Below are 12,585 nucleotides of genomic sequence, written 5' to 3' on the forward strand. Positions count from 1 at the left end.
TGAAAAGGGCTCAGGAAGAAAAGCCACATTGTGTGGCTGCCGCTGCTCAGGAGCTCTGGGCAGGAACATCTGGGATGCTGAAGGATGCTAGGACGTGTTTACAAACTGCAGGCTGCTGAACTTTTGAAAAATTAATTCCAAAGGAACACGCAGGCCCTTTGTTCCTGCAGGAATTTCCAGCCCTCCGCTGGCTCTGCTAATGGGGTTCCCCTGCTACTAAAACACATCGAGGCGCCAGGCTGACAATTGCCCCATTTTCCAGCCTATTTAACAAGTTGAAAACATTCTTTTATTTTCTTGCTACAATAAACTCGGAGAAAAAGAGGGTGAAACTTTCTGGGGGTAAGAATAATTCATTGTTTTTTTAAAACAAAACAAGCCAACCAAGCAGCTGTCCTACGTAACACTCCTTCCAAGAAAGCCCTAAAATTAATGGGATGGCCCTGACACCACTCACAGGAAGCTACTCTGTGAGATACTGAGTAATACAAACAGCTAGAGCTTTTGGAAAGACAAGAAGTGGGATATCAGGAACTCACTCATTCAGATATTTGACTGAAAACCAGATTTACTGATATTTAAAACAGAGACAATATTAGTATTTTCTGTGTGGCTCATCAATTTAAAAGCAGAACACCCTGCATGTTATTACTCAGAGTTTTATTATTTCAAGCTTTTGGTATTCGTACAACATCAGATGAGTCAGGCTGCATCTCAAGGATTGAACCACTTACGTTTTTCCATCACATTATTACTCAGCTGAAACATCACATTTCCATGTTTTTCCCCTTCCATAAAAAAAAAAAAAAAAAAAGGATTATTTATGTCACAAATTCCACTCCGAAACTAACAGGACTCCACCACTGATCAAACATTACTTAAATGACAAACTGATAAATGTACTTTTAACACCTCTCATAGCTGTTAAGGGATTACAAATGTAGATTTTTGCTGACACTGCTCCTTAGAAATTAGAGCTTCTCCTTCAGGAAACTTCCGTTTCTCTTTTGCTGGACAGCACAGATAAGCTCTGCCCACAAGCACAGTTGCTAAATCATAAAAACTATTCTGTTACTTAATTACATATTAATTTCCACAATTAAAGAATCCAGGGTATCAAAGTGAGTTGCAGAACACCACAGTCTAATCACACCTCTCATTTTTAAGACCAACTTTTTGTGTATATCAAATATCTGCCTCTTCTCTGAACCGACCTGGCAAAAAGACAATCAAATCAATATTTGAATTAGCCATAAAAGAAGAAACAAACATCCATGTGGTGAATCCATTTATATTCACATGAGAAATTATCCTGGAAAACTTCTTATCCTCCTCTCAACCAGACGAGGTTCTGAAGAAGTTGGCAAGCTCTAAATCAAAGTTCGTGCTGGGTTAATTAACAAGAGACACCCAAGAGCTGACAAACCCTGATTAAAAACCCCCAAACTCCGAAAGCACTGAAAAAGAACACACATACAAAATACTGTTAAATTTATTTACAAAATGCAAAAGAAAAATCTGAGTTCAAGTGGTTGTGTTGCCCTCAACCAAGCAGGATTGCAGCAAGTATTGTCCCACAAAACAAAAAACTGCATTTCTGGAGGAGTCCTGGAAGTCACAGGAAGGAAGATTTTTAGTAGAAGCATCATATACAACCTTTTCATTCTAAGGAAAATTCTTATTTAGGCTGAATTGGGAAAAGCCAAGACAGGGATTTAGTCAGTCTCTGGAATGACTCCCAGGTAGAGGAGCAGAACCCAACACCCTCCAAAGCAAGGAATTTCTTAAGGACACAAACATATTTTAGATGTCAGAAGAACCCTAAACACGCTCCAGGATGCTCTTCTTAAACCAACTGGATTCCCTTGCACCCCTGAAGCAAAAGCTCCATGAATGAGCAGCAACACTGAAACCTCTCTGCACTCAGAACACAGCCAAGACCTCTTCCATTTATTTCTGTGTTACAAGATTTGCTGGTTTGGACCTACCTGTGCCAATGAAAGTACAAAGGGCAAGCTGTATGATAACAGGGTGCCCCACTGGAAATTTTTCATTGTTCTGAGTAATATTTTGCCATAGAGTATTTCTTGTCCTTACACTACAATTCCTCCCAGTTCTACTTGGAATGGGGGGAACTTGTGAGCAGAAAACAAAGAAAGATTGTGACGTGAGACTGCTATTTCACTTCTGTGCAAAAATGCCCTCCTGTTCCCCATTTTTCTGAAGCAGGTGAATCTCTAGAAAAAGGGAAAACAAACCCCACACAACCAAACCAATGCTGAAAAAAACCCTCAAAATCCTCCAAAAAACAAACTGCAAATGATCCTTGAGACTTTCTTTGCACCAACTGCATTCATAGAGCAAATTCCATCCAATTCCTCACTTTTAGTCACCCAAAACACCTTCAGGATCAGTGCTGATGTAACTGTTCCCACAGCAGGATGGAAGCTCTTTAAAGTTCTGCAAACATTGACATTAAAACCTGCCTCAGGCTCACTGCCCATAATTTGCCATAAATTTACACAACAAACAGTAGCAGTGTGGGTGGAAAGTCATGGTGATGCTGGAAATATTTCATCATTAATATCTTCAACACAAATAACAATACTCAGGTCTAATTCTGCTATAAAAACTGCTTGTTTTTTATTTAAAACAGTAAGCTTAAAGAGTCATCATCTTCCTCAATAGTGCTAAAAAATAATAAATTCTCCTCAACTCAGCCTTGAAGCAGGATTTTTTTTTTGGGATTAGCTATCCAAAACAAATAATCATTGCATATTTATTCATGAGGAGGTAGCAGCCAGCACAAAATTCATGCTCCTAATGAACTCCTGATACCAGTGAGGAACAGTAAAAACTCATTGGTGGCTCTTGTCTACATGAGGATTTTATTACAAAGTGGATTAGGGCAGGGGATTTTAAAGCACAATAATTCTTCAGTACTAGAAGTATCAACTGTATGGTCTGGCTTAATTATTTGAAGTGGATTAAACTAAACCACATAAAAGCAACTGTTGCCAAACAATAACACTGTTCACTGGCAAGAAGTGTGGAACAGCAATTCCAGGCTTCCCTGCACGCATGTGACTGATGGCACATGTGCAAGGAGCATGGCTTCATTAAAGATAATTCCTTTTTTTTAATGCAGCTCTGTATCAGTTTTGCAGAACATAAATCAAGGCTCAGCAGGTATGGACTCGGTTCAAGGCATTAAAACACAAAGCTGTTACCCAGGACTTGGTGGTGCCATTTATGAGCTGTCTCCAAACCTTGCATTTCCTTATGGAAGTGTATTTTCTCCTGCTTGCCCACAGCAGACTTCACTAAATTACCCTGAGGGAGTGAGAAAAGACATGGTTTGTCTCATTCTTTCCCATATTTTTAAACTGGGCTTACATATTGGAGCTCAAAATCCACACAGTGCTCACAACACAATCTGCAAGCACAAGTCCTGCTTAGTATTTTCCTTCCCTGTTTTCTCAATAGCAAGATTATGCTATTTAAAACACTGCTTATAACTGCAAGACCAGTTCCCAAACCCCTTATAAATACAAAATGCTAATCCTCCTTACTGCTTGAATACTTGCTTAAACCCTACCAGCTTATCCTGTGCTCCTCTAAAAGCAGCCAAATTGAACCCTGAGCAGATGAGAAATCAGAACAACCCCAGCAAGAACAGTGCAGGGAAAGAAGAGGGACAGAGGAGTAACAAGTGTCAAGCACCTCAACGGAAACTACAAAAATCAAGTTCACAATACCCCAAATTCTATAAGGTTTAAGGCATGATAACAATGAAAAACCAGCACAGATGCACATCATAGAGATGGTTACTTCTTCTAAATCCCATTCCTGAAGCCCTGGAAAGATCCCAGCAAAACCTTACAGGTCCCACTTAGAGATGAAATAGTTGCACGTTACCTATAGCTCCTCCTCAGGATAAACAGACTTTTTATGGCCTTTCCTCCACTATTGACAAGTCAGAAAGGAGTGAAGAGCCTTTAAATGTCTGGCTAATAATGACATCAGTGCCTGTGTCCCTTCATTCAGCCTTCTCTTCATTTTTTATTACAGACCCACTGTACCATAAACTTCAGTAACTGCTTACATCTCTGTGGTAAGAGTTAAAATCCAAAACTGCAGTAGCCATTTCTGCTCCATAATTAATCTTTCCCGTGACACAGTAGTTAAACAAATGTGGTTCATAAGTTTGCATTGCTAACAAGTGCAGGATGATTTAAACTGGGAGCTGTTGAAACGCAGTCCATAGTTCCTAAACCAGAGAGGAGACAAAGCAGCACCCAGGGTTAACTTACCACCGACCAAGGAACGTCCTGCCCAGTATGGAAACTGGGGGAATCAACTGGGGGCCACCCATCAGTGCTGGCCATCAGTCAGTGGGTCTGTCTTGGGTTTTATTCCTCTTCCTCTTTTCATTTTCTCTATTATAATATTTTATTTCAATAATTATATTGTTCCTATCTCAACCCACAGGTTTTACCCTTTTTTCTGATTCTTCTCCCCATCCCAGCAGGGCTGGGGACATGTAAGGGAGCAGCTGTGGCACCTGGTTGCTGGCTGAGGTTAAGCTCATTTCTTTAAGTACTGCTAAGTTGAAAAGCATTTGTTTTAAACAGTTCTAAGACACTCCACTATTACTTGGCCCTGCAGTGAGTGCCCAAGGAGATAAGAGGATCCTTCACATTTCAAAGCATTAAATTCATCAACACTGGTAATATTCCTGCACCCCTGGTCATGGCTGGAATACTGGAAACTCTGCAGAATTCTGTTTTAGACAAAGCAAGTGGGGATCCAGAAATGCAGACAGCACCACTGCTACAACCTCACTGAAAGCTCAAGCCTAACTGCTAAATTCAAGATCAAAACTAACTTCCAAATTAAATTCTTTTTACTCAGAACGAAGCCCTAAAGCTGACACAGAAAGGCACAAGCTCAGGGACTGCTCTGCTCATTTCTTCCTCTCAGCAGCTCCTCACGCTGCAGCATTTTGGGGTGTGATACAGCAGCAGGGCAAGCTGGAGACAGCACAAGTTAGAAGCTGCAGAGTGGCATAAATCTAATTAAGTCTAAGTGGTAGGACTAAAGGAATGTAAATTAGAACCAGATACACATCAGCTCCCTCACATGCAAGTTGCACTGAATCAGACTTCCTCTGGATTCTCTAAATCCAGCCCAACATTCCTACCCTGTGCAGCTCAGAATCAAACTACAGTCTTAGGCAATAGTTAACCAAAAAGAATGCATTTAAGCTCAAGAAAATTGAGAATACATATTCAAAATATACTTTTTTAAATGTAGCCAAAAGAAATCCCCCCCCCAGGCCAAAACCATGGTTGAAATTATTTCCTCAAGGAGCTCCACTGCTGTTCATTTCACCAGTAATAGTCAATAACTGGGGCAAATCAACCAGATCATCCCTCTGTAGTGGCACCACTGAAAACTTGGTACTTATCCAGTAGCAGAGTGAACATGCAAGAACAGCAAAACCAACGTTCATTACAAAGCAGATTTACAGCAGTAAACCAATTATTTTATTCAACATTCAAGGCAAACAGTTTTCAAAAACATCTACGGAACAAAGACCAAAAAAAGAAAAGCTGCATTCATCTTAAAAGGTGATTTTATGCTCAGAAGCTACTCACAAAAGCAGCTTGAAATCCAAAATAGAATTTTTCTAGTCAGCACCTCCTGAGGTTGATACCCAAAGTGCACACACTGCTCAGAAAGCACCAAGGACACTCACTAGTGAGCATGCAGGTGACAATCTGATCTGTGAGGTGGCACTGAAGCGCGGCAGAATTGAAAATATTGTTCTAACGTTAGTTACCCCACCTGAAACTCTCACCCTGAATGGTAAAAGCAAAAATATTACCCAAAAAATGGGCAACGTGAGCCTCTGACTGTGTTACAGTCCTGTGACTCCCTTTTGCTGAAGTGAAAGGCAAATGAAGAGCTCCTCACTAATGACAACAGTCACTCCAAGAGTTATCCACTGAAATCTTTGCAACCCCCTGGTGCCCACCCAGCTGTGTGTTCTTAAATGAGAACAGGTCTAACCAAAATTATCAGGGAGTCTGAGTTCCCGAACTGGCCTTAGTTTGGCAGCAGCTCCATCACGGCTTTTTGTCTGCTAGCAATGCAAAAGCAACTGGGAAAAGAGAGGAACCTTCACATGAATTTATTTTAGAATAACAGCAGGGATTCTCTGCTGCCCACTGACCAATTCAAACACAAGGTGTTGGGTTTGCACCAGGGGAAGACAACCTCTGAAGGGTTTTCTTCACCTCTACATGACCCTAAAGACAGTTTTCTATACATCTTGGGCTCAGTAAAATTCCAAGCTGGATCAAACCAGCCTCTAGGCTGATCCACAGTGCAAACATAAAGCAGCTGGATCCAACAAGGCAGGGAACTTACGTTTCTCATCATCAGCGTGTACCAGAGATGCTGCTCTCGACAAAACATCCAAGGGAGTCTCCATTCTTCTCTGGACCCTGCAAAATTCAGAACCAGGGTTTCAGAGAGTAAACTTAAGGCAACGCTCTGGGTGCTGTGCCAGCTGTTGAGAACACCCCACAGCAGGTTTACAGAAGGAAGCAGTGATGCACAACAGGAGCCCGGCAGCAAAAGGAATCAAAACCCCAAGTTTCTGCTGCTCTTTTCGTGTTAGACCAGCACAGGACTCACTAGAAGTGTCATTGCTGAAAACACTGGGATTGGCTTTGCCACCAGCTGCTCACCCAAACAAAGCAGAACACCAAGCCCTAGTGCTGGAGCTGTTACACTGCTCACACACGCTGTAACAGGGCTGTTACCACCTGCTGCAAGTGGGTTTGCCTCCCACCCCAAAAAACAGCTACTGGAGACAATACCCAAAGGTGCAGGGACAGCTGGTCTGGATTGCCACGAGGGCATGGATTGCTTTAGATCCTCAGGATCCCATAAACTTCCCCTCCATACTCTCTCCTATGCCCAACTTAGAATCATCCAAATTTTATAATTTTATTAAGATTTTTTTTTCCCCCACCAATAAACACATAGTTGAACTCTGGGTATGTGTATGTACAACCACACACAGAACTGTATTTTTTTCAATCATAATCACACTTCAGTAGCTGTTTGTTCCCTGGGTTTTGCCCCTTACAACACACAATTCCCATGCACGAAGAATTAACCCCACCACATTAAAAATGCCTACTCCAGCACTACACCAAGCAACAGACTGCCATAACACCAATGATTGTATAGCAGCTCCTCAAAAAAAAGTCCCAATATGAAATTCCAAAAATATGAAAGGGAAAGGAAGGAAGAGAATAACATGTTGTCAAGATGTTTTAGTTGTAAGGCAAACAACTTATATGTGTTTCCAAATAAAAAGGCAACAGCAAAGGCAGAACTGTTAAGAAAAAAAAATGGGGAAAGAGGAAAAAAACCAGAACAACTAATGGTTTTGTTGAGGTTTTTCCACAAAAAACTTTGCAAAACTTCTCCCATAAGAACTGTTTACTGTAACTTACTTTACAGTATGATCTTAAAAAAAAAAAAAAAGGTAGTGGCAGCTCCAGAAATCTCAAACACATGTCCTGCATGTACATTGACTTAACAACAAACACATGTTTGGGAAGCAATTTCCTTGCCTTTGCACTAAAACAATAAACCTCACTATCCTCACTCCCTAAATAAGTCAAAGTCTTTCAACTAATCAAAGACTTTAAAGCCTAAGAGAAAGGATTTTAAAGCATTTGTAAGTTGAAACAATGTATTTTTAAGCTTAAAGCGTGTATTTTTCAGTTTAAATAATGAAATCCAGTAAGATTTCCATGGAGCTGTGCAAGAAGAAGAGACAAACTTAAAATAACCAAGAGACAAACTTGTGTTAAGGATTAGAACATGCTTCTCCCTCCCTGCCAGAACCAGCTTTTGCTCAGGAAGAATATTTTAACTAAACTCATAAAGTCAATTAACTCATTTAAAGACAGTACCTGTGGGCAAGAGGGTTTAAAAAACAAGATTTTACCTTATTTTACTAAGTTTGTCTTCATTATTTATTCCTTTCACACCTGGCCACATTCTCCTCCAAACCAAAGCAAAGACTGGGAAGAGGATGTTCCCTCAAAAGCCTTCAGCACCATCCCACTGCGTCCCTCAGCCCTTGATGCTTTATTTCTTTCATATTTTTGTTTTCTTGGAGTTTAAAAGAGCAGACTGTCCATTAGTGACCCTGTCACACAAATTCCTCTAACAGAGTCAAAATTCAGTTGGAAAACGATTCAGGTTTGTCTGACCAGGGGGATGCAGCTACACCAGACTGAGGTAACTCAGGATTCAGTGCTAGCTTTGTCCTACACTTCAAAGACAGTAATACAAATATTTTTGGTCAACTCTTTAGGAAAAAAACCAGCTCTTGCTAAAGAACAATGTAAAGGACAGTAAAATGTCTCATTAAAAACAAACTGCCCTTTTTCTTTCAGCTTTCCAGTAATTTTCAAATAATGGGAGTAGCAGATGCCCAATCCCTTTCCGGAGCATGCTCCCAGCAAGAGAATTAACTGGTGACAGAAATCCACACTGGGAGAGGGAAACAGGAACCAAGTCTTAATTCTGCTCAGGAAATTAGACACTTTAAAAACAACTCAACTAAAAGTGGCCTCAATAGAGTTCTGCAGTTTTGTGTACCATTGAAGTTCAGATCATGAGAGAGCTGCTGAGGTGCTCCTCTGAGATCGAGGCCTTGTGAAGGATGCTGTGTTCATTCAAACCTGCAAATCCCAGGGTGCAATACCAGATATTCTGTGACTTTTAAAACAGATTTTAAAAAATTACCCGCAAGGAGCTGTACACTGCCAGATTATTTTTCAAATAGTGTTAAATATCCCTTTATTTTTCAAATAGTGTTAACTATCCCTTTATCCCTAAATTAGACTAACAAGTTGGTGCTTACAGTTGAGGAAAGAAATAAAGGTTGCCCAGGAGAGTGAGAGAAGAGGGATCCTCTCTTAGCTCCAAGTTTAAAGCCCTAATTTGATCAGGGCAAGGTCAGCAAGTGCTGCAGCTGGGCCAGGGCAGAGAGCAGCCCAGCCATCCTGGGGGAGTCACGTTTCAGCAAGGAAAGACCAGTGCACTTCCCAGGGTTCCAAGAAATAAACAACAACAAAATTTTAAAAAAATGTAAAAACCAAACGAACAAAAAAAGAAAACCACACCAAAAAAAGAAACAGTTAAAAAGGAGACTCCTGACCAAATCCAGCTATTTCTCAGTGTGACAAAAAACCTGTCTATGCAGCAGAATCCAACCTTGAATTGTTATAAGTGTCCCCCACCAAAACCCAACTCTGTGCACGCACTCGGTAAGGGAAAGCAAGCGAGGAGTGAAACACAAGATACAACTGGACTTCCCCTGGCTACATCTGATTTAACACCATGGAAACAGTTTCCCGAGTGTATCTCACTGGTTACAAAGTCTGAACTGTTAGACTCGAGGAGACGCGAGCCAAAGCACTTTTACAAGCATTCAGGATATTTTCATCTACTGTAATTTCAAATATTAGTTTAATGTCTCAGTCAGTGCTCTTATTTATCAGTTACTGCTCCCACTCAACACTGCCCTGTTCTGGCCTTTCACCTACACAACAGCAAAGAAACACTCTGGAAAACAGTAAGGACATGAAACGTGAACTCAGAGATGTCTAAAAACTCATCTAAACACTGATCCACCTGCCATTTTTTATGCAGCACTTGGAGCCCACAATACCCCACCACTGAAATGAAATAGCACGTTATTTTCCCTCTCCTTTTCACATTTTTGCAGGTTCCAGAGACACACAGAGTACTCTCAGCTTTGCAAATGCCTGCTAATGTGTTTTGGTTTTTTTGAAAGCTATAGAGAAGTGAAAGCTTTAGAAAATGAACAGTTAAGTGTTCTCAGGGATTTATACATCACCTCCCAAGCACCAGGAAGAGCGTGCAGGGAAAAACCCTGAGGTTGCTTGTTTGGAATTCAGTCAACAGGCAGCAGAGCAACCAGCAGCACTCAGCCCGAACAGAGAGACAATTATTGAATCCCTCCAGAGTTAATATTCACAGTGGGGGATGTCAGGAGAGACGGGAGATAAAGAGAAGAGCTTTACACTTGATTTTAAAAATAGGGGGAATAGCAAAGGGAGAGAAAGGAAAGAGAAACAAAGATGATGTTTGGGCAGTGATCTCATTATGGAGTTGGCATGGCTTTGGCCTAGCACAGACCTCAGCTCAAGTCAGATACCAAAAACAAGGGCAAAATTGGGTGGTGAGAACAAGAGACATGAGTGCAGGAAAGACAGAAAGAAAAGAATGTTGATACAGTTTGGATATGAAATGCCAAAGGGAAGTCTCAGCCAGGACAATGCCTGGATTTCAGGAACAGCAGCACAGGCTCTGCAAACACCTGAGGAACACCAGAAACAGCCACTCAAACCTGCTGAGACACACATCTACACCTGCCAGGGGGGAAAGGCTGAACCTTCCCATGATGGACACAAAAGCCTGGTACTTGAATTCCCATCTGGAGGAATTACACAGAAAAGGTTGGAGGGAAAAGGGGAGGATTAACAAACAAAGCCCATTAGAACAATGAAAAACTGATTCAAGAATGGCAAGGCACTCGAGAAACCATCAAGACTGAAGTGTAGATAAGCACAAGTACAGGGAAAACAAGATTAATTGAAAAGTGGGGTCAAATAGGTCAAGAGCAGCTCCCACCTGGGGAGATACAGGCACAGAAATGCCCAAATTCATCCCCAGAAGTACCTAGAAAGAGACAAACTCTGCTGATTTCAATGGAAGAAAGTGAAACTGAAGAGGAAATCCAGATACAACTGACCAGCACAATCAGTTAGTCCACACAAGGAAGGGAGATAAAGCAGAAGTTTGATGCAAAATAGATAAATATCGTTTATTTTTTATGACTGGAGAGAGCAAAGCATATTTGCCCCATGAATGAGAATAACGATAAGCACGTTGTAATCAATAATTTTTTCAAAGGGTCACCATACATTTAAATTTCTTCAGCTATGCTTAGACCAGGGCTTCTACTTGTGGATGGAAAAATGCTGTGTTGACATACGCATGTGAAATGTTAAAAAGTGGAAGAGCTCTCTTTAGGTCATGATTACCAAGTAGCATTGATCATCCCCTGCATTTACAACTCACAGTCTTGAGTGTAAGTTCAGGCTATTTGGTTAAATACCACTTTTTTTTTTTTTAAGTATTTATTCACTACTTTGGGGTTTTTTAAAACCATGCTTGTTATGCATGTGGAAAATGTGTTTGAACAGGCAAACCTTCAAACAGAAACAACGTTTTAACTCATCACACAGAAAATTATAAGCTTAAAGCAGAGCTTTGGTATTTTTCCTTGTGCTTTTTGTTGTCTTGTTGCATAAATCCCCCTTAACAAGGCAACATTTTAAGAAGAAAGCTATTAGTAATGCTATTTGAACTGAAAGCTAACAAAGCTGAGAAACTTAAGGTGGGAAAGTCCAAGCTGACCTTGTCTTGTACCTACAAGATCAGCCAGAGCATCCTAAATGTTACACAATCTGCTGCGAACACATGATGAAACGTTTAACCACAGTAAAGAGAACTGAACCAAAGCTCCCTTTTCCAGCAGAAAACTTCCAGGTGTCTCTGGAAACAAACCAACTCACCACTGCAATGTGGAGATGCTGAGAAGGTTAGCAAAGCTACTCATATGTAAATAAGAAACTGATGGTTTATGATGTGAATGCTCTTAATTAACCTGCCCCAAAGGTCTGTACAAATGTTTTCTATCCTATTTTAGCTACCGGCCTTATTCTATACCAGACTGTCAGATCTGCCCCTCTCAGCAGCACTCCTGGGCGCTCACCACCTTCAGCTCTGGCCCAGTTGCTGCTCTAGGGTGGGTGTAAAAGCTGACCCCCATCCCACAAAGGGGTTCCTGTGCAGAGAAGGAACAGCATCCTGCACCAAAACATCCCATCCCTGCTCCCCACGGCATCCATCCCCCACAGGGGATGCTGGGGATTCAGCAGCAACTCTTCCAGCCCAGTCATTTAAATAAGAAAATGCAAAGGTACAACAGGCAGGCTCAAATTCTACCAAGAGTCTAACTGGTCAGATCCATTTCTTGTGGATCAAAGTAGTTCTTGTAACTGATCCCAAAAAGCCTCATAGCCCGATCCCAAATATCACGATTATAACTGTGTATCAATAAGAAGAGGTGTAGAGAATTTAAGCAAAACATTCCACATTAGCAATCTCCTCACAAGTTCACAGATAGGAGAATACAAATAAAGGCCTTAAAGCCTGGAGAAGAGCCTTTAAAAAGTTTGCTATTGAGGCAGGGGAGGGATATTGCTGCCCAATTTTATAGAGTTTTGGATCCAAGGGTTCTCAGTATCACTGCCTGCAAAGAGTTTCACTCAGGTTTCCCAACTTGCAGCTTGTTTCTCTGTGAGGAATGCTCTTTAAACAACTCTCTGTTCTAAAGTCAGAGAAAATCTAATCAGAGATATTAACCTGCAGGAGAAATCCTGGAACTCTTGATCA

The 12,585-nt window shown here is 41.1% G+C and overlaps 1 protein-coding gene across 1 annotated transcript in view; it reads right to left on the reverse strand.

The window, feature by feature from the left end:
• VGLL4 (vestigial like family member 4) overlaps positions 1-12,585 on the reverse strand; it is a 73,419-nt gene that overhangs the window by 60,028 nt on the left and 806 nt on the right. Inside the window, exon 2 of the mRNA XM_048315928.1 lies at positions 6,436-6,512. Within this exon, the coding sequence (XP_048171885.1) occupies positions 6,436-6,499 (64 nt within the window). The 5' untranslated portion in view covers positions 6,500-6,512. The remainder of the gene's footprint in view (positions 1-6,435; positions 6,513-12,585) is intronic.

Source organism: Corvus hawaiiensis, chromosome 11 (assembly GCF_020740725.1).
Source record: "Corvus hawaiiensis isolate bCorHaw1 chromosome 11, bCorHaw1.pri.cur, whole genome shotgun sequence".
In the NCBI taxonomy this organism is placed as follows: Eukaryota; Metazoa; Chordata; class Aves; order Passeriformes; family Corvidae; genus Corvus; species Corvus hawaiiensis.